Source organism: Heterocephalus glaber, unplaced genomic scaffold, assembly GCF_053883595.1.
Source record: "Heterocephalus glaber isolate CG9 unplaced genomic scaffold, H.glaber_assembly_v1.0 deba00001428, whole genome shotgun sequence".
Taxonomy (NCBI): Eukaryota; Metazoa; Chordata; class Mammalia; order Rodentia; family Bathyergidae; genus Heterocephalus; species Heterocephalus glaber.
In genome coordinates, this window is record NW_028258293.1 from 13,824,398 (window position 1) to 13,847,378 (window position 22,981).

General features: G+C 38.3%; 1 protein-coding gene across 2 annotated transcripts; it reads right to left on the minus strand.

Moving 5' to 3' along the window:
- Nucleotides 1–1,139: 1,139 nt before the first annotated feature.
- On the minus strand, nucleotides 1,140–22,869 carry CUNH11orf58 (chromosome unknown C11orf58 homolog). Of its 2 annotated transcripts, XM_004851486.4 has the most exons (6): nucleotides 22,659–22,869; nucleotides 18,126–18,209; nucleotides 14,703–14,763; nucleotides 6,993–7,102; nucleotides 6,094–6,286; nucleotides 1,140–1,502 (listed from the first exon to the last, which is right to left on the minus strand). In XM_004851486.4, exons 1-6 carry the CDS (start codon nucleotides 22,719–22,721, stop codon nucleotides 1,411–1,413), a joined length of 603 nt encoding a protein of 200 aa, XP_004851543.1. In that variant the 5' UTR covers nucleotides 22,722–22,869; the 3' UTR covers nucleotides 1,140–1,410. The 2 variants fall into 2 exon arrangements, with proteins under 2 accessions (XP_004851543.1, XP_087067427.1); XM_087211301.1 differs by lacking the exon at nucleotides 1,140–1,502 and having other exon boundaries at nucleotides 5,248–6,286; nucleotides 18,126–18,198; nucleotides 22,659–22,866.
- Nucleotides 22,870–22,981: the final 112 nt, after the last annotated feature.

Below are 22,981 nucleotides of genomic sequence, written 5' to 3' on the forward strand. Positions count from 1 at the left end.
CTAGTATTAAATTTGCAGCAATCCTTCTGCCTCAGCCTTCTGAGTGCTGTGAATACAGAAGTGCACCCCAACAAGTGAGAGCTAGTTTTTGACTCTCACACGCTATATCCAATCTTCCTACAAATACTGTTGATTCTTTCAAAATATACCCAGAATTGCTTTCTTACTACTCCATTTTCACCCTAGTCCAAACCCTATGCTCCCATTGAATACTGCCATAACCTCCTGTAATCCCTATTCTCAGTTGGCACCCAATAATTTTTTAAACAATGCAGCAGCATAAATAATTGCCCATAACTGTTGCTTTAATACAATTTTTTTTTCCAAGATCTTCCCATTCTTCCCAGGATAAAATTCAAAGTTCATCTTATGATTATTCTATTGATCTTGTTCCTGCTCTTTGAACTCATCTCACAACTGTCTGCTGTCCTTGGCTTATTCTATGGGGTCATCCCCTCTCCTGTTTTAATATTTATTACCACCTGAATGTACAACTAGTGTATCTCTCTCCTCCACCAGAATGAAAGCCTCATTAAAGTAGGGCCTGATTTTGTGCTCTGCTATCCTCCTAGTGCCTAGAAGAGTGCATGATATGCAGCAGGTCTTCATTAAGTATTTGTAGTTGACCAAGCAATAAAAAAGAATTAGTATGAGCTCTGTGTAACAACAGAGAGAAAAATAAGTGGCAGGTGAAGAACATTCATCAGGAATGCTGCCTCAAAATATTTGAAAATTATAACAAAAAAGTTCAGGATTTTAATCTTAATGAAAGATTATAAAATATGAGCACACATCAGAAATACAACATATGATGGAACCAAGAATGAAATGTGAGCTAGAAGAAATAAGGGACAGCATTTAAAAATAAAATAATCATAAAAATGAAAATAAAATTGGAATGACAGAATGCAGTGCTTGAATCACAGGGAAAACAGACAACGGGACTGACAAAAATAAGGAAAAATGACACCGAGAAAAGAGATGGAACATGCACATAACTGTAATTTCTAAAAGAGAGAATTCTATTTGTGTTTCTGTAGATCAAAGAACTGAGAAACCTTGTTCACATGAAAAATGGTCAATAATAGGTTTTAGAAATTTCAATCAAGCCCCTGAATTCTTACAATTTAGGCCAAAAATCAGTGATCTTTCATCAAATTTATTATTTTTAATCTATCAGCTGACAATTCAGTTCTCTACCAGTTTTGAGGGAAACCACCTGTGTTAGTCTCTTTTCTGTCGCCACAACAGAATACACAGACTAATTTACAAATAGGTCTGGGGGTGCAGCTCAGTGGTAGAGTGCTTGCCCAGCACATGTGAGGTCCTGGGTTCAATCCCCAGCACTGAAAAAAAATTTTTTTCTTACAGTTCTGGAGACTGGCAAGTCCAAGAGGATAGTGCCAGTAACTATTGGGACTTCTGTGCTGTGTCATCCGTGGCAGAAGAGGTTATGGGATGGCTGAGAGGTCTTGCCTTTCCTTCTTCCAGTGGGAGAAAAGCTGTGAAATGAGAAGTAGTGTTAAGGCAGATCAGTTTGAGTAAGCACACATGGACAAACAGGCTTTGAAAATTCTCTGAACTGTAGGAGTGTGTATATTCTATTCTGAAGACTACTGGGTAACAATGTCAAGTACAGCTAACCAATCAAGGAAGAACTAAAAAATACATTATGTAAATTTTTGGAAAATGAGTCCTTGATTTGGTGAAAACAGCTTTTCAGTGTGGCATGTCAGAGGTGGGTAGAAGCCACACTGAGTGGAATAAGGGAGGGGATGGAAGTGAGGAAGTACACAGTAATGGAAACAAGTTATTAGCTGGGTGTGGTGAGCCCATGTATAATCCTAGCTACAGTGAAAACTGAGACAGAAGGATTAAAGGTTTGAAGCCAACATGGGAAAGATCCCATTTCAAAATTTGAAAAAGGGGGCCAGAGATGTTGCTCATTGGGTTCAATCCCCAGGACCACTAAAAATAAAACGGACACAAATTATTAAAATTGGAGTATAGAAAGTATGGAGATTGATTACAGGTGAAGCACATGGTACTTGAAGCTTTTTTGGTACTGGGGATCGAACTCAGGTCCTTGCGCTTGCACAGCAGGCGGTGAAACCACTAAGCTAAATCCCCAGCCCTTTTTTTTTTTAATAGCACTGGGGATTGAATTCATGGTCTTCCCACTGAGCAATGTCCACCAGCCCTTTTTACAACTTTTTTTTTTTTAAACTTTTTATTCTTGAGAAAAGATTTAACTAAAGTTACTAAATTGCCTGAGCTGGGGTCAAACTTGCAATCCTCCTGCCTCAGATTCCCACAGTGCCAGGATTACAGGCATGTGCTATTTTTTTTTTAAGATGCAAAATACCTGAACCAATGCTAACAGAAAAGGGTCAAAAGATTATAGAAGAGGTTGAAGACTGTAAAGATAAGCAAAAGCACTAGGCTTACAAGGGATTAACAGTCACTAGCACTTATTAATCACATATAACCTACCTGCACACTAAAGCATTTTACCTGTTTTATCTAATTCTCACAACGATACAAGATGGTTACTACTGTTCCGATTTTACTGAGGAAAGGAGTCCAGAGAGATCAAGTTATACTCAAGGTCACTGTGGTGGTAGAGGTGGGATATGACTCAGTGCATAATGGTATGGTTGTCTGTGGTTGTGGATTTGGTAGGTGGAAGTGCAAGAATTCCTAACTGAAGGTCTCTTTATTATTTGAGAGAAAGGAAGTATAAGGAGGGGAAGACATTTCAGAATAAAGGTTTACAAACTTGAAAACAGGAGAAATGACTAAGAAAGGGCAACAGGTACTGTTGAGGTCAATTAGTATCAATTCACACATTTTCCCATCTTTCTCCAGAAATCATCTGTAGGGGTTGGACACATCCAGGACTAGGAATTAGCAGAAAGGTGTGACATTTGGCAGTTACTGGGGAGAATGACAGCTGTTATCTAGAACTGATTAAGTATCTAGACAGGACTTATAAAGATGAAAACTAACTTTCACCTGACATGAACAGGTATAATGAAATGAGTTGTACTGTCAGTTGTATGTTCATTAGTGAAATTTCTAAACTAGTGACTTCAGAGGTCAGGCTGTTTTTGGATATTCAACAGTATACTGGATGTGGTTGTGATGGAGATGAAGTAATGGAACTCCAGCCTTATGTATTAAGAAATGGTCACTGAAGCTAATCAGGTAGCTTTAATTTATTTCCAAGTTTACTTAAAAGACTATGGTGTAACTTTCTGCTTTAAACTATGGATCAATCCCTCTAAACTTTTTTCTTTACTTTCAATTCTCCCAGGTTTTAAAATACTTGAGTGGTTGGGGATGTGTGGAGTGCTTGCCTAGCATGTGTGAGGCCCTGGATTTGATACTTAGCACTACACACACACACACACACACACACACACGCACGGAAAATAGGAAAATACGGGGAAAGCTGCCTTTAAACTTTTCACATAATAGTGTTTGAATGTACAAACACTATTTTCTTATCTCTCCCCCCAATATTTTTTTTAGTACACACATCAATACAGCCTAACACTGGTCTGTCTTTTCTACACTACTGGGGGTTGAACCTGGGGCCTTTGCACTGAGCTACATCCCCAACATTTTTTTTTTTAAAGACAGGATCTCATTAAGTCACTAGGATGCCCAGGCTGGGGCTGTTTTAGCCTCTCAGAGTGCTGGGATTATAGGTGTGTACCACCATGCTCAGCTCCAGTCTGTTTAATGTGATTTCTGGACACTAGGCCATGTGGACCAACAGAATTAAACTTAATTATAAACTTGAAATTTGTCAGTGTCCAGTAACACATGAATTAAAATAAGAGAATCTCTATTTGGAGATTAAGAAAAAAGTTCATCCAGTGTAGTTATTTTAGGAGGTGTTTTTATTTATACATTAAAACCAAGGCTTAAGGGCCAGGGATGTAGCTCAGTGGTGCCGTGCCTGCCTGGCAAGCACAAGGTCCTGAGTTCAATTGTCGGTACCAATCAATCAATCAATCAATGAACCAAACCCAGGCTTACACAACCTATATTTAAGTGATGAACTGATGAAAATATTTGTTTTGAAACAATACTGGTCTCCTTCCATTATGAAACATCAACCAAGTTTTCATTTTCTAAATTAAATTAACTGTAATACATAATCCTGCAGGCTAGATATTTATTTGAAAGTCAATTGCCGAACTAAAATGGAATTAAACCAGGCACGGTGGCCTGTTATCCCAGCACTTGGGAGGCTAAGGCAGCAGGATCACTGGGCTACATAATGAGTTCAAGGCCAGTATGAACTACATAGTGAGACCCTGTCTCAAAAAACAAAAGGAAAAAGAAAAAAAGAAAAAAATGTATGTGTGGCCAAATTTCTTCAAAGAAGAAAGTACTTGTTAGATGTCACACTGTCTACCACCCTTCACCATATTTTAAACATTTAGGGTAGTACTTGTTTTAAAACAATGTGAGGTTGGGCGTGGTGGCACACTCCCAGCACTCAGGGAGGCTGAGACAGAAGGATCACTTCAAGATCAAGGTTACACAGTGAGTTCAAGGCCAGCCTGAACTACATAGTGAGACCTTTCTCAAAAAACAAAACAAAACACCACCACAACAAAAAAACACATTAAAAAAATACACACATACACATAAAAACAAAACCAATGTGAGGAATTAAAATACCTTAGGGGTCTAACAGATGAAAAATATTGCAAGACATAATCTATAGTCCAGAATTCACCTGTTCTAGCTGCTGCACTCATTCTAAATTTAAAAACAGTATAGATTTGAAAAAAAAAAGTCCAGGGCCAGGGATTTAGCTCAGTGGCACCGCACCTGCCTCGCAAGCGCAAGGTCATGAGTTTGATCCCTGGTACAAAAAAAAAAAGTCCAACATACCAAACACATACTTAAGTATCTAGTTGTATAATAGTTTAGGTCACAAATAAGTTTGACTCATGTCTTTGAACCAGTTACTTAGAAATATTAAGATTTTGGAACCAAATATTCAAATATTCCCATAATGTATTTGTTCCAATCTATTGTACCAATCAAATGTATCAGAGATTCTAATCTTACCCCAACAGAAGCAGCAATAAAATTGGAAAGTAATACTTCTCTTTAGTATTAATTAGCATAATAGTACTGAGATAAAAGAATTTGTTTCAGCTTCTTGTTCACTGAGCCCATTCCTCATTTTTAAATAATGAGGATAAAGGTATCACAACCAAATATGGGAAACTGCTTTCTCTTTATTTAGACCTTAAGGAGAAAAAGATGAACTTTGGTCACATATTACCTTAAGAAAAATCCAGTTTAACATATTTTTAAATTGGACTAAATGATCAGAGAAATAATTTCTGTAAAAATTGGCCAAATTTTATCAGAAATCTAACATACAGTATAATTCAAATTATATAAAGATTGTCTGGGATCATAACATTCCAAATGTATGACAGTTGTAATTTCATTCTAAGGTATTAATATACTTCTTCTCATTACTTTGGTCCAAAAGAGAAGAATCAGTAAGAGTAAACTAAGTATCTAATCTTTTGCCAACAGTACTTTAGATTGTGGTGGTCAGCAGAAATATTCATGGTAAGCAGTTCTTCTTTAACAAAGTATAATTAAGGAATATTTTTCATGAACATCTCACAGTATCACATAAACTTTATAAGAGAAAAGTATAAAAGGAAAACAAAGATGGAACAGCTACCACAAACAAAAAAAAAATATTCCCCCTAAATGCATCTGCAGAGGTAAAAAGGTGAGGCTAGAGGGCTGATGATGCTAATATGAAAGGAAGTTGAGTACTGTATTTATTTCTTATTTTATACAACTCTTGCTCTTTACAAAAATGGTTATAGTCATGCCCATAAAAGTGTAACCCATGGCATTTGAAATCAAACACTTTGTAATTATTTAAAAGGGCCTTTTTAAAAATTATAATACAAAGGTCTGTGCTCTATAAGCAGTCCTCCACTGTGCATTATAACAATAAGGCTTACTTTTAATACAAAGACTAAGTGTTTTGGAGTTATGAACCACTGGATTTAACAAACATCATTTTATAGTTGCCTTTTGCATCTTTTTTGTTTTTGGGATCTTCCACTTCATCAGGGTGCTCAGTAGCTTGGAGTTCTTCAGCAGATTCTTCTTTTTCTGACTCTGAGTCACTTTCAGAATCATCTGGACTTTCAGGATCAGGTGAATCATCATCATCATCATCATCATCTGCAGCCACATCACCTTCTCCATCATGATCTTCTACCTAAAATACCAATTAACAGGCTCTTCTTAAAACCACTGTCATTAGCCAGCACACAAACTGGGAAAGGGTCTTTGTCAAAGTCTTTCAAAAAAGCCCACATCCTAACTATTAGGTCAGTAGTTTTAAGACTGCATTATAACCAGAGGCTGGCGAGGGAAGAACTTGGCACTGAGGATCAGTAATTTCCACTGATGTAACAAAGTAATGCAAAGACCACTCATCGGTCTCCCCTCCGGTAGTTTGAAAATAATTTATTTTCCCAAAACAATGTTTTAGTAAGGTAAAAAATTAAATGACTTTTATAGGGAAATAAGTTTCAAACATTGTGTATTATGTTACTTTGGAGTAATCAGTGGTTACACATTAATTCATAACAAAAAAAGATCACTCAGGAAATAATTGAGAACCCAAGTAGTATTTTAAAGTTATATATTTTATATAACTTGTGAGCATGTTGTTTATGCCTATTAAAGATGTACTGTAACGATTAAGCAGAATTTAATTAGGCTGGCATTACATTTAAAAATTCTTAAAAACATCTTTTCTGGTTATCTATAGAGACCCGGTTGGGCAATAAGGATATTTTAAATATCTCTATAAAGAGTCTTCTACATTAGGATTCTTGGTTGCTAGGGTAATCCAAAAGACATGATGTCAAACTGAAACTGGTTATTCTCCCAATCAATGAAAACAAGTTAACTACTACCTCACTGAAGCCAAGTCCACAATGTCGTCGATATCTTCCTGATAATTTACTGTCCATACTTTGCTGATATTGAGACTCCAGTTCTTCATTAATTTTCTTGTCTTCTTCCCCTGTATGTCCATTTTACTTTGGTTATGTTTCAGTCAAATTAATAAAAACATCTGATTACACAAAAAACCCATTATAAAGACGCTATTTTATTCAGACCTGAATTTTCTAAATGCAATTAATTTTACAATGAATTTTGTGGCTAGGTTTCTATACCACAAGTGGTTACCTAATAAACAATAAAATAATTAAAAGATATATTTATGATTAGTTCTTTCAAAAATGAGCCTTTCAGGGGCCGGGGATTTAGCTCAGTAGTTTTGATGCCTGCTGTGCAGGTGCAAGGACCCGAGTTCGATCCTGGTACCAAAAAAACAAAACAAAAAAACAGCCTTTCATTACAACTGTTTAATGACTGATCTTTTTTTTAATTGTTGTTGCTGTTTATTCAGTTTCTGAGACAGGGTCTCACTATGTAATGCAGGCTGGCCTTAAATTCTCAGCGATCCTCCTGCTTTAGGCTCCCTAGTGGTGGGAGTACAGGTGTGTACCACCATGCCCAGCTATGACTGTTCTGAAACCTTTCTCCAAGTCACCTAAACAAAAACAAAAACAACAAAACCCCCTTCCGATGAACAAAACAATCTGTTTCTGAACAGAAATAGTGAAAAGAGCTGAACATGGTGGTGCATACCTGTAATTTTAGTACTCAGGAGGCCATGAATGGAGGATTGGCATAAGATGGAGGCTGTGCTGGACTACATAGTGAGTTCAAGGCCAGCCTAAACTATGTAGCCAGACCTTGTCTCCAACAAAAAGTGAAAAGGTAAGGCAATTCTATTCAGTGAATGGCTAAATGAAAGTGACCTTGTATTGGCTCTCCTTTATGCCTGCCTTGGCTTATTATTAGCTAAATGAAGCAACATAAACTTAAAAAGATTGTTATTTCTTCATGCAACATGTATATATATTTAATATACATATATTCTGCTATATGTAAGTTATGAAGCAGAATACTAAACAACCACCCATGGACTTTCTTCTCCAGAACTAGAATTTTGCCAATATTACTAGTATCCTGTGGATAATTTATAAGGATATATATGAGAAATTTCAAGTGTTAATCACAAATGGTATACTATATTCATAAAGCTCTTAATTTTAAGGGTAAATGAAGCAGTTAAAATACTTTTCCATTATGCAAGGCTCATTTTTTGCCTTATGTAGCAATGTAAATCAATCTGAAACAAATTTTTAACATTAGAAAAATGAAAGATCTATTAATTTATAAAATGTGCTATACATACTAGATCAGTATGAAGTTAAATTACTTGGGTTAAATTTAAAGTAGGACATTATGCCATTATTAATGATGTCCAAGATTAATGCCTCTTTTACACAGGTTTAAACAACAGACTGATTTAAAATTAAAATTCACTTTCAGGTTTTTTTTTTGGGTACTGAGGATCAAACACGGGTCCTTGCGCTTGCACAGCAGGTGGCGAAACCACTGAGCTAAATCCCTGGCCCATCACTTTCAGGTTTTATTGAAAAAGTTTCCTGCTAAATTTAAAAAAAGGAAATGTTTCTTTCTAAAGACTCTGAATCCTGTTTCTGTTTATATTCTTCAAAGTTTTGAATAAGACTGTGAATAAACTAAAAAAATTATGATATGTCAACTATAACATATGCTAAATAATTTGTACAAAGAGAAAAGTCTAAAAAAAATTTTAGAAAGTCTGTAACTATCTCATTTGGCAACATAAAATCTTACTATAATTAAAATATATGTTCTGAATCAGTAAAAATAAACACTAAAAGGGGGTATGTTTTGTTGAGAATATCATATTTATATATAGCAGCATCTCTAATCTTGTTGGAACCAGAAACCAGTTTCAGAGAAAATAATTCTTCCATTGACTGGGGGGTGAGGTGGTGGTGGGGTAGTTTTGGAATGGTTCAAGCACATTACAATTACTGTTCATGGTGTTTCTATTATTATTTCACTGTAATATATAATGAAATAATTAGACAACTCACTGCAATGCAGAATCAGTGGGAACCCTGAGTTTAACTAAATGGTACCATTAGAGGGTGACGTGAGACAGGACACCCAAAGTCTGTTACTATGTCCAGTCTACCCCCAAAATCTGGTTTTGGCTGGTGTCACTGCAGAACACCCTGCTGCACAACAATAGGATTTCAGAAATGGAAGAAGGCTTTCCAGCGTTTCTTGGCAAGCTCAGGACATTTCACCTTGGCTTTAATCCAGAATGTGTGAAGAGTTGATGTGGTCTCAAATGTACTTTTTAAGGCAATTGTCATTTAAGATCTAAAGAATTATAATGCTCCTCTAACACAGACAAAGTCAGTTCACCTGGCTTATTGACAAATGGCTCAGGATCCATTCTTTCCCAGTTGGGTGGGTGGGGGGTTCTTCTGTGGTTGGAGGCGGGGTAATGCTCAAACTCTTGAAAGCTGAGATAGGTGATCATGCACCAGCTGAAAGATAGCCATGGCTCAGTCTCTTTCAAAAATCTCTGCTAATGTTTGAAACATGCCAAAAATCCCAATGGTTATTCACCGCCCCCATAATTCCAGTTTGGCTTTGAATACAGCCACTTTATCTGTCTACTTGCACATAGTCGTTGTCTCCTGACGTGAGAGACTGAGTCTGTTGAGCGGGGTGGACATGTCACACAAGTAAGCAAGTTCTGGAATCCTTTTATGTCCTTGAAATGCGCTACCAGTGGTGACTGTTTTTTAAAAGAAATCTCTGGAGTGGCTCTCATAACTCAGAAAATCTGTCTGGTGATCTACCTTTAGAAAGCCACTTTGCTTCCATGTATAAGTGACAACATGTGTGTGCTGTGTGAACAGTTGTGAGTTAAGGACACGTACTTTAATGTAGTTGATAATTTTAATCACATCCTGCAAACGTTAAGTTCGGGTGACATTTTTCAGCTAGCCACCATTCCTCTGTGGATGACACAGTGCATAGACTCAAATTCAGAAGTGACCTCTTTGACTCAAGTAGTGAAACCAGAAAGCTGTCCCACTGTAACAGCCCCTCCATCTATACATATACTGACACAAAACGACCAATTCAGTTTTCCTGACGTGTAATGAGAGACTGGACTACTCTGCAGCTGTGGTCTTGGTTGGCCACAAAAGTTCATATCCTCCTGCACACCCTCCTGAAAGTTGCATTGCACATAAGCAAGCACTGTCACTTTGTTGTCAACATCAGTAAACTCGTCAACCTGGATTGCATACCACGGTGACTCATTAATCCTAACAGTGTACCTCAGTATTCTCTGCTGCATTCTCAATTCATCTCGTGATGGTGCTATTTGAAACAGGAACGTGTGTCACCTTTTGGACTATACCTTCTGTGGTCGCCTTGGCACCACATACACTAAAATTGAACTACAGTTTCTCCAAACAGTTCATGACAAATGTCCTTATCAGCAGGCAGGATCAACTCTTCCAGTAGCAAAGAGCTGCTTGGCTTTAGCAATGAATGCAATTAGCCACTGAGAATGATGCTCTCAGTGCAGACACATTTGATGAAATGGTAGCCTTTGACAACTGCTTCTGTTCATTGTGTTCGCATGGTTTTTTTTTTTTTTTTTGAAAGACTCCAGAGGCTTGGCTTTTAATGCAGGGTGCTTTGTCTTTTAATGCGGGGTGGCAAAGCTGTTTTGAAGGTTTCATGCGTTGGATGGCTGGTCATCACATACTATACAAAGTGCACTTGGAGGACGTGAATCACCTGTTGCAGTGAATCCATAATTTAAGTAAGACTCTTGGTATTTTCTTTTAACTGCAGTCTCTCTTGTTGGCATTCCTAAAGTCTTCTGCTGTCTCATCATTAGGTCTTTTCCCCTTCTCCAAGAAAATGCAGTGACTTTTTTTTTTTTTTACTTATTCTGGCTAGGGTTAGCTGTGTGCTCACCAAAACTGTTACTGAGAAAAGTGCAGTGTAGGAAAGAGGCAGGGACTGAAGTGATAAATAAAATGGGTCGGCCACATGCAGACTAAAATAAGCATCAGATTCTGACGTAAAGCCTGCCACCAGATGCAGCTGTGCAGTTGAAGTGCATCAACTTTCTTGCCTCTATAAAGTCTACCACCAGATGCAGCTTCCTTATCACTTGCAACTTACTCATGTGGTTTTTTTGTTTTGTTTTGGGGGGGTTCCAGGGATTGAACTCAGGTCCTTGCGCTTGTGAGGGAGGCAGCAGAAACACTGAACTAAACCTCCGCCCCACTCATGGTTTTGAGAGGAGTGTGCAAGCAATTGATTTTGGTCACTGTGGATCAGATCTCTCTCTCAATGTGTATTTGCAGCCACTCTCCAACACTAGCACAACCACCTCAGATTACCAGGCATTAGATTCTCACAAGGAATTTGGAACTTGGATCCCTCATGTTTCTAGTTATCAGCAGGGTCTATGCTCCTATGAGAATCTAATGCCATTGCTGATCTGACAGGAGATGGAGCTCAGGTGGTAATGCAAAGTATGGGGAGCTGTTGTAAGACAGTTGAATCTTCTCTCAGTTGGCCATTACTAACTGCTAGGTGCCCCAGTTCATAACAGGCCATGGACAGTCAGTAATAGTCTGTGGCCTGGGGGTTGGGAACTCATGAGTAAAAATACCAAGAGTCTTACTTAAATTATGGATTCACTGCAACAGGTGATTCACGTCCTCCAAGTGCACTTTGTATAGTATGTGATGACCAGCCATCCAACGCATGAAACCTTCAAAACAGCTTTGCCACCCCGCATTAAAAGACAAAGCACCCTGCATTAAAAGCCAAGCCTCTGGAGTCTTTCAAAAAAAAAAAAAAAAACCATGCGAACACAATGAACAGAAGCAGTTGTCAAAGGCTACCATTTCATCAAATGTGTCTGCACTGAGAGCATCATTCTCAGTGGCTAATTGCATTCATTGCTAAAGCCAAGCAGCTCTTTGCTACTGGAAGAGTTGATCCTGCCTGCTGATAAGGACATTTGTCATGAACTGTTTGGAGAAACTGTAGTTCAATTTTAGTGTATGTGGTGCCAAGGCGACCACAGAAGGTATAGTCCAAAAGGTGACACACGTTCCTGTTTCAAATAGCACCATCACGAGATGAATTGAGAATGCAGCAGAGAATACTGAGGTACACTGTTAGGATTAATGAGTCACCGTGGTATGCAATCCAGGTTGACGAGTTTACTGATGTTGACAACAAAGTGACAGTGCTTGCTTATGTGCAATGCAACTTTCAGGAGGGTGTGCAGGAGGATATGAACTTTTGTGGCCAACCAAGACCACAGCTGCAGAGTAGTCCAGTCTCTCATTACACGTCAGGAAAACTGAATTGGTCGTTTTGTGTCAGTATATGTATAGATGGAGGGGCTGTTACAGTGGGACAGCTTTCTGGTTTCACTACTTGAGTCAAAGAGGTCACTTCTGAATTTGAGTCTATGCACTGTGTCATCCACAGAGGAATGGTGGCTAGCTGAAAAATGTCACCCGAACTTAACGTTTGCAGGATGTGATTAAAATTATCAACTACATTAAAGTACGTGTCCTTAACTCACAACTGTTCACACAGCACACACATGTTGTCACTTATACATGGAAGCAAAGTGGCTTTCTAAAGGTAGATCACCAGACAGATTTTCTGAGTTATGAGAGCCACTCCAGAGATTTCTTTTAAAAAACAGTCACCACTGGTAGCGCATTTCAAGGACATAAAAGGATTCCAGAACTTGCTTACTTGTGTGACATGTCCACCCCGCTCAACAGACTCAGTCTCTCACGTCAGGAGACAACGACTATGTGCAAGTAGACAGATAAAGTGGCTGTATTCAAAGCCAAACTGGAATTATGGGGGCGGTGAATAACCATTGGGATTTTTGGCATGTTTCAAACATTAGCAGAGATTTTTGAAAGAGACTGAGCCATGGCTATCTTTCAGCTGGTGCATGATCACCTATCTCAGCTTTCAAGAGTTTGAGCATTACCCCGCCTCCAACCACAGAAGAACCCCCCACCCACCCAACTGGGAAAGAATGGATCCTGAGCCATTTGTCAATAAGCCAGGTGAACTGACTTTGTCTGTGTTAGAGGAGCATTATAATTCTTTAGATCTTAAATGACAATTGCCTTAAAAAGTACATTTGAGACCACATCAACTCTTCACACATTCTGGATTAAAGCCAAGGTGAAATGTCCTGAGCTTGCCAAGAAACGCTGGAAAGCCTTCTTCCATTTCTGAAATCCTATTGTTGTGCAGCAGGGTGTTCTGCAGTGACACCAGCCAAAACCAGATTTTGGGGGTAGACTGGACATAGTAACAGACTTTGGGTGTCCTGTCTCACGTCACCCTCTAATGGTACCATTTAGTTAAAACAAACTCAGGGTTCCCACTGATTCTGCATTGCGGTGAGTTGTCTAAAATTATTTAACTATAAATTTCAATGTAATACAATAGAAATATAGTACACAATAAATGTAATGCACTTGAATCATCCCCTCCTGCGCCCAGTCTAAGGAAAAATTGTCTTCCACGAATTTGTCTCTAGTTCCAAAATAGGCTGGAGACAGGTGTTTAAATGCAGCTTTCTTTTTGTTGACAGTCTTAGAGTGTTCTGCTACCTCAAGTCTTTCCCCCTTTTTCCAAGGAACCTTTCCAGTGATATTCGATTTTTTACTCAGTTTGGCTAGGTTAGCTTGTGGACTTACTAAAACTGTGACTGATGGAAGTGTGCATCATGATAAAGGGGCAAGGACTGAAATGGTTATTGAAACAATGGGTGGGCTACATGCAGACTGAAGTACGTGTCAGATTCTGACCTAAAAGCCTACCATCAGATGTAACAATACAATTAGAATATAGGGCCGGGGATTCAGCTCAGTGGTTCCAGCGCCTACCTTGAAAGCCCAAGGTCCCGAGTTCGATCCCTGGTACCAAAAAAAAAAAACAAACAAAAAACCCCCCAGAATATATCAACTTAACTGCTACTGTAAAGCTACCAGATGTAGCTTCCCATTCATTCATAAGATTTTGAGACCTGTCTGCAAGTCACTGATTTATTATGGTTTCTGTGCCTCAAACCTCTCTGCTAATGTTAATCTGTATTTGGAGCTGCTCTCCAACACTAGCACTACCACTCAAGATTATTAGGCATTAGATTCTCACAAGGAATATGCAACTTAGATCCCTTACATGTGCAGTTAACAGTAGGGTTCGTGGTCCTATGAGAATGTAATGCCTTTATTGATCTGCCAGGAAGTAGAAGGATGAGGAGCTGCTGCGGATCAGTTTTCGTTTAATCCCCTGCCACTCACCTGCTGTGTTGCCCTGTTGCTACCAGTCCATGGACCAGTAGTGATACTAGTCTGTAGCCTGGGGATTGGAAACCCATGATATATACAGTATATATTCTATCCTTTTTAATCAAAATACACAAAATTTGATATGCTGCATGACACGTGACTTACTTATATCTGTATATGACACATGAAATGCATTTTTATATAAAAAATTTGCAATGTTACTTTAATGACTAATACAACTCTATAGAGGAATATTCCAAAATATGTACAAGTATTTCTATATATCAAATTTAGAACCTCCATTTTAATTATATTTTACTTTCTTACCTGTTCGGAAATGTGATGTTGATTTGTGATCTCCTATAACAAGACGACCAGTGTGTTCTTTCTATAAGACAGAAAATGCATTACAATTTGAGACTATAGCTGGGTGTGGCAGCATATGCCTGTAATCCCAGCACTTAGGAGGCTGAGCAGGAGAATCACTGTGAATTTGAGGCCAACTTGGGCTACATAGTGAATCTGGGGCCAGCCTGAACTACATAGCGAGACTCTGTCTCAAAAAAAAATTTTGGAGACTATAATGTAACTATTTATTATCAACTAGAAACTAGCCCAGGTTTCTGGGATACAATGAAGGAAAGGGAATAAAAAAGATCCTCGCCTTTACAGACCTTACATTCTAGAGAGGGTAGAGATAGGGAATGGAAACAGACAGACATAATGAATACATAAATTATAGAACGGTACAAATAACAAGTGCCATTAAGACCACACAGCAGAGTAAGGGGATAAAGTATAAAGTAGGGGTAGAGATTAGATCGGAATTTTGAATGAGATGGATAACTAGAAAATTAAGTCAGTCTAAGCATTTTCTTTCCTAAAAGTTTACATTTCCTACCATCACTTCCTGATGCCTTAGGACTTTCAGATTATTCAGGTAGATAAAATGAAATACTTAAAGAGACTTATTATCTACAAAGTGATAAATCTTTAAGATATATATAAAAAATCATTATTACTTTATTGGTTGCTGTGAGACAGTCTAACTCTGTAGTGCCAGCTGGCTTTGAATTCACTATTATAGCCCAGGCTGACCTCAAATTTGTGATCCTCCTTCCTCATCTTCCCAAGTCCTGGGATTACGAGTGTGTGCCACTATGGCCAGCTTAAAAATGTTATTGGGCTGGGGATTTAGCTCAGTGGCACTGCGCCTGCCTTGCAAGCGCAAGGTCCTGAGTTCAAACCCCAGTACCAAAAAAAAAGTTATCATGTACAATATGTTGTGACCAACTGGCTGGCTCTTTACTATCAGACTACAATAAACTAATTACAACTTGCCAGAACAGCGTTTAAAACAATCTAATACTATAAAACATCAAAATAATCTAATTCAGGGCCGGGGATTTAGGTCAGTGGCTCTGCCGCCTGCATCGCAAGCACAAGGTGCTCAGTTTGATCCCCAGTACCAAAAAACCCCCCCAAAACAAAAATCTAATTCAGAATAACCAATTGATCAAATATATATATATAACTGGTCTCATTTTATCAGTCTAGTCCACTCTTATGTGTGGTACTGGGTATTGAATCCAGGGCCTTGTACATGCTAGGCAGGCAAGGTCTCATCAACTTGCATAGGCTGGCCTCAAACTTATGATCTTCCTGCCTCAGCCTCCTGAGATTCTGAGATTATAGCTATGTACTACTGTGTCTGGCAGTCCAGTCCACTCTTAATGGTTCATAGTTTCATAGGGTAAAGAAATTCATTAAAACTGACTGAAAGGTTAAACAAGTCTTTCTATGCAAAGCAATCCTAACCAATTATCTGTGAATATATACTAGCAAATCGTATCACTTCTTGGCCTTTTGGCTGAGATCAAGTGTAGTATATACTAGCAAATCATCCTACTGTAAAACAATGGCCAACATACGATACTACTTAAAAACTTCAAGCACATTATTACTTTACATGTCATTAACACATGCTAATCTTGTACTCTACCCCTGAGTTACACTCCAACACCTACAGCAAAGAATTTAATGTACATTACAGCCTATTTACCGATAGCTATATTTTATGGTAGAATGTTCTAAGTACTTGAAAAGTTTTCATTCTACTGGTTAAACAGGCTCTTAATTGATTACTTATTTCAATTATCTTAGCAAATCTTTTCGTATGAACTAAGAAAAACCTCAATCCAGAGTTCGATCCCCGGTATCAAAAAAACCCCCCAAAAACCCCACAAACCTCAATCTGTCTAGGACAAACAAATTACTGGGAAATATGAACAAATGGTTTCCTTATGTAAATCTTTGTATTTCACATGACCTCTCCCTATGCTCAACCTCACTGCTGTAGTCTAACTTTTCCTTCAGATCGAAATCAATTTCATCTCTGGGAAGCTATTTTGAACTACTATGCCAGAGTTAGCTGTCCTTCCCTATGATTTCGCAGCATTATGTGCATAGCTCTCTCACAGCAATTATAATTCTTTATTGTTATTATCAAAATTCCTCCATTACATCATGGTTCCAAACATGTGTTATTGATCTGTGATCCCCAGGACCTGGCATATAGTAATCGGTAATTGTTGGTAAAATGCATGAATGTATTCCCATATATAATAAAAACAAACCGTGGAATTTCATTTTTAGGTAGCTTAAAAAGAAATAAAGCTTTTCAGGCTGAGGCAGAAGGGTTTCAAGTCTGAGCCCAGCCTGGGCACCTTAGCAACTTAGTAAGATTCTATCTCCAACAAATAAAGAGGAGGGCTTGGGATGTAGTTCAGCTTGAAGACCCTGGGTTCGATTAGGCCCTCTGAGCAAAAAAATGTCTTAAAATTCTATTTCTTTCAAATTTATTTTGTAGGGAGATTACTGTGAAAATGTTAAGAAAATAAATTTAAGGGCTGGGGATTTAGCTCAGTGGTTCTGCCGCCTGCCTCGCAAGCGCAAGGTCACAAGTTTGATCCCCAGCACCAAAAAAAAAAGAAAAAGAAAATAAGTTTATTTGCTTACAAAAAATAAATGTCCAAAGATCACTGTATTTGTATGTAAAAATAAACTGCAAGGAAAAAGATTTTTCATTAATTAGTAGTTTTCATTTTTAAATTGTATTTTTATACTTTATGTTAATTAAACTAAGGCATTTCAAAATATACTAAATATTCCTAAAATTAGGTCTACATAAAAAATAGTTCTTGGTTTCTAATTCAAGGGCTGGAGAGAACTATGAAATACAACAGATTTTTTTTGTACCGGGGATCGAACTTGGGACCTTGCACTTGTGAGGCAGGCACCAGAACCACTGAGCTAAATCCCCAGGCCTACAACAGATTTTTGATATTAGCTCCTACAAAGTAATTGCCCAGAAATAGCTTCTATCAAAATCACCAGGCTAACAGACAGCAAATCATAAACTTTCATACCTCTTTTCTCTAAACTATCTCCAACCTTAATACTAGAAGCACTGAGAATTCTAGAAGTAGTTCAGAAATAGTATAAATTTTAAGCACTAGGTTAGGCTGGGTGTACTTCACAAAGAAATTATGTCAAATGGGAAAATGTGATCCAGATGTGTTCAGTCCTCTGACTTAATATACACACAAAAAGCATTATTTTCTGGTACAGGGGACTGAACTCAGGTCCTTGTGCTTGCACAGCAGGTGGCGAAACCACTGAGCTAAATCCCTGATCAAAAAGCATTATTTTCAGAGAAATAATATGAGGTGCATCCCATATAATACTTACCTTTCCTGCACCCATAAGTCTGAGGAACTTTTGTTTTCTCTCTTCACTGCCCAAGTCTGCTGCCTCCCAATTGCTAGATCCAAGCTGGAAGAAAAATTAGTCAATTTTTTTTTTTTCTGCATAAAAGTACTGAAAAATTTAAAGTCTACCTATAATTCCAAGTTTTTCTTGTCAGTTTTAACTATTAACAGGGTCATCATTCTTGCCTAATCTAAGCATATGCTTCATACTTGAATTCAAATATATTCCTTTTCTATTACCTCAGGATAGAATACTTCTTTTCCAGCAGAAATCTGGGTCTCAAAAATCTGCATGATTCAGAATCAGCTAGTGGGTTGGTCTGTACCCCGAGTTTCAGTATCAGGATTTGAGTTTCTAACAAGTCTCTGAATGATGCTAATGCTGTGGGGACCACACTTTAATACCCACTGCTACAGCCTTTTGAAAGGGCTTACAGCAATAGAACTCTGAACCAAGGTTACCACAATTGCTAGTTTACATTTAAAAAATTCTGGCTTTAGTGATACCCTAAGGGACAGCATATCATTAGGATCTACTGAACCCAATTGTAATTTTTCAGTTTCTTTTCAGCAATTGTTTGTTAGAAATGAAATGCCATGACTTCTTTCTTAAAAGTCTTCCAAAGAACAAAGAGAAAATTTGTTTTCTAAAAGAATATAGACTGAGGGCTGGGGATGTAGCTCAGTGGTTTCGCCGCCTGCTGCACAAGTGCAAGGACCCGAGTTTGATCCCTGGTACCAAAAAAACACCCCCAAAACAAAAAAAGAATATAGACTGATTCATTTTATCTTGTAATCACCAATAGGTCCACTGGACCCTTTCATAAATCTAAGAAATACTACAGAATCCTAGTTGACTATTTTTCCCTGTATTTTGAAACACATGTACAAATTAATTCACTACAATTCATCAATTATTCCCCAGCAAGCTAAAAACAACTAAAACCCTAAGAAACTAGAATCCTGGAAGACTTTTCTCATTATATTGTATCCCAAGTATTGCAACATCTTTCAAGAAGAAACCTTGTTTCCTGCTTTTACAATTCAGCGATCACAGAAGAGAATTGACAATTTTTCATTTTCCACTCGTAATAGCAAAGAAAACTGATGAAGACATTTTACAACTATTAGACAAACCAAAAAACAAAAAACTCCCCAACCACCACCACCACCACCCCAAAACTGGATGAATGTATAGTATCATAGACTAAAAATCAGGGTGAAATTAACCATGTGGAAAAATCTCAGACTATGAGTCTTTGGATGATGCAACACTAGATGACTTTTCTCCCATCCTAGAACCAATGTGAGACAAAAACAAAAAAAGGGACAAGAAATATAGTTCTCGCACGTGGAGTCAGGCAACAGGAAGGACTTCATCTTGCAGTATTTTGCAGCAGAAGTTAGAATCACCTCATCTTTCTAAAAGCATGTGTGACTTTTACTTAATCTTGTATGTTTGTGCAAGCAAAATTTACTTGATTTGGTCTGTAAGTGGACAAAGGCTGAAGAAGGCAGGTGTGTATATAAAGGTGATTGAAAGGAAAAAGATGATACAGATATGAAAATATTCACTGGACTGATCATTCTGAGTTTATAATCTAAAAATGAAAACATTTTGCAATTATGGAGCAAAGATGACAAACACCTCTTTAACACAAAGTTGTAAATAATCACAGGTTTCAAAAATTCAAGTTATTGGGCCAGGAATTTAGCTCAGTGGTTTCGTTGCCTGTTGCGCAAGTGCAAGGACCCGAGTTCGATCCCCAGTACCAAAAAAACCCCAAAACACAAAAAAACAAAATGTTCCAAAAGTGGAAAATTCCACATGACCTCTTGTTAGAGTAAAACAAAGCACACTAAAAATGATGTATAAAATTATCTTTAGGCTATGTTTCTTTCAAGTTGTGTATGAAATAAATGAATTTCCTATTTAAATTTGAGTTCTATCTCCAAGATATCTCATTGTGTAAATGCAAATATTCCCAAATTAAAAAATGAAATCTGAAATCCAAATTACTTCTGGTTCTAAGCATAAGGGATACTCAACCTGGACTGTTTTACTACTTATAAATAACTTTTAATTTACATTCACTCAAGAGCTCCTTACAACAGTTGATAAATAAGGACAGTAAGGCACAGATATGTAGATGACTTGCTTCACTTCTCTGGCTATAAATCCTCTGCTCTTTTCCACATCATAATGTAAATGACCAAATTAAATAGGACACTGAGAATACCTACAGACTGCAGTTACAATTACCTAAAAATGAACTTTCCAGATTCTTTATTTCTATTAAAAGAGCAAATATAGGGCTGGGGATTTACCTCAGTAGTTCCGCCACCTGCCTTGCAAACGCAAGGTCCTGAATTCAATCCCCAGTACCAAAAAAAAAAAAAAAAAAAAAAAAAAAAAAGAGCAAACAAAGGTTGGGGCTGTTGCTTGGTGGCAGAATGCATGTTTAGCATGAACAAGGCCACTGGTTCAATGCCTAGCACCCCTACCCAAGCAAACTTCTTCACAGTATTTTTACATAAATAACCCTACTTTTACAATTTCTAATCTTATTACTTTAAGCCGCTGTCTTAAAGAACAAATACCTTGCCAGTGTTTCATTCTGAAAAGCATGAGTGTCTGCTGGATTATTAGAAATTTTTTACTAATTACTCAAATGAATCTCCTCACTATAATAATCATTTCTCCACTCCAACCAAACCAATGAAACCATTAAATTATATTCATCCTCAATATTCTTTACTATAGAACTATAATAAATTTTTTTCAATACCTATCCTCATGATACTATTTACTTCTTTTGGGGAGGCGGGGTACTGGGAATCGAACTCAGGACCTTGCATTGCGCCTGAGAGGCAGGTGATGGCACCACTGAGCTAAATCCCCGGCCCACTATTTACTTCTTCACTGTCAGCACTTGCCTAGAGTTGTATGCTGTGACTGAGTATTTAGCTTAATATCACAAAATACTTGGTTACCCAAGATAAATGTGAGGTAAATGAGCAAAAAAAAAACAACAAAAAAACCCCCCTTCAACAGGGGCCGGGGATTTACCTCAGTGGTTTCGCCACCTGCTGTGCAAGCTCAAGGACCTGAGTTTGATCCCCGTGCCAAAAACAAAACAAAAAAAACCCTTCAACTATCTTTTACATGAAGTGGATGTTCATTAAAAATGGTTGACCGTAGCATTGTTGGTTGACTTTCTACAATTTCAAAGTCTACTATAAAGATATGATTTTTAAAATATTTAAAAATCCCAAGATCTAAATACCAGAAGCAGGGAGAGTAGAAAGCATGAATAAACATCAGGAGATAAACATTCATCCCCCAAATCTTTATTGATACTAATCTTTCTGCAGAGTTAAATTTCTTTAAAGATTCTTACTATTTTAGTCTCGCTCCACCTTCCACCCAAAGACAGGTAGGTTTTAGCACTATTTCTTTTTTTGTTACCGGGGGTCGAACTCGGGTCCTTGAGCTTGTGCAGCAGGCGGTGAAACCACTGAGCTAAATCCCCGGCCCTAGCACTATTTCATTATGTACAAAATAGTACTGTGAGCTTTTTATGGTTCACAGAGATAGGTGCGCTACAGAAAATTTAAAAATTGATTATGTTTTCAATACATAAGTTAAAGTTAGATGTTCCTGCATGATCCTTAAAGATGACCTCTCCATGCTCCCTTCCCAATTGCCCTACCAATGTTCCCAAGACATTTACTGATCATATGAAGGACCTACTTTCGCGTTTATAGGTTACCTAGATTCCATGACACTGCGCTAGAGCTAGGACACATATACCACGAAACAAACAATATAATTAAGTACCATAGTTGTGAATTCCCAACACCTGGGACAGCAGTCAACATTTAATTGGTTACATAAGGGATAGTTTGTTAATTTAAACTCAAAAAGGTCTGGGGGGAAGGCGAACAGATGTATTTAAAATCAAAATGGGCTTCCACGTTTGTCTTGGACCTCACATTATGCCAGTACCGAATTACAACCCTGCTACAGTTTTTCGGTTCAATATCGTTTTCCGTTTACTCTTGTGAGTAAAGTTAACGATAACTCCTAAGAGTACAGTCCACTGGAAAAATAATCCAGGCAGGAAATTTTGTTCAAATGTGCACGAGCATTTCGCAATTGTCAAAGAAGCATTTTAAACCTTAAACAGGCAGAGTCTTGCCGTCTCTATCCTAAGCAGAAAGGCCCAGGAACGCTGCTTCATCAGTACCCCAAAATGCAAGTACGATAATCCCTTTACTAAACTCTTTCATTTCTCGACCCTCTCTTATTTCCTTCCTCCATCCCAGTCCTACACAGGATTCCTGCTCTCAAATTCTCCAGAGCTTAATTAAGAAAGAAAGGTATTTCCCAGTTATCCTTCTTGTTCCTCCCCGCTCAGGACTCCTCAGGAGCTTCCTTCTCCATCCACCAAGCTCGGCCTACCCCAACCTTTAGTAGGCCTCAACCCTCATCCATTCCGCCATTATTTACATCGTCGTCTGGGGAAGCTGAACGCTTCACCCCGTGCGGGTGAGACTCCCTGGCAGCGCTCATTGTTGCTGGGATCTCGGCAGGAAATGCTGAACACGCTCGCAGTTCTCCTCAGGCCCGACACCAGAAGCCACCAGCCTCAGCAACGCCGCTCCAGAACGCAGAGGCCCTGGGGCCTTCTCCGCCACAGTCGTCACCGCGGCGGCCGCTAGCCCGCCTCCCGGAGCACTCTGGGAGATGTAGTTTTCCTTGCCTCTTCATACTCGCCCGAAAAAGAGACATGTGGGTGACAGAAAACTACAATTCCTAGGAGGCCCAGCGGC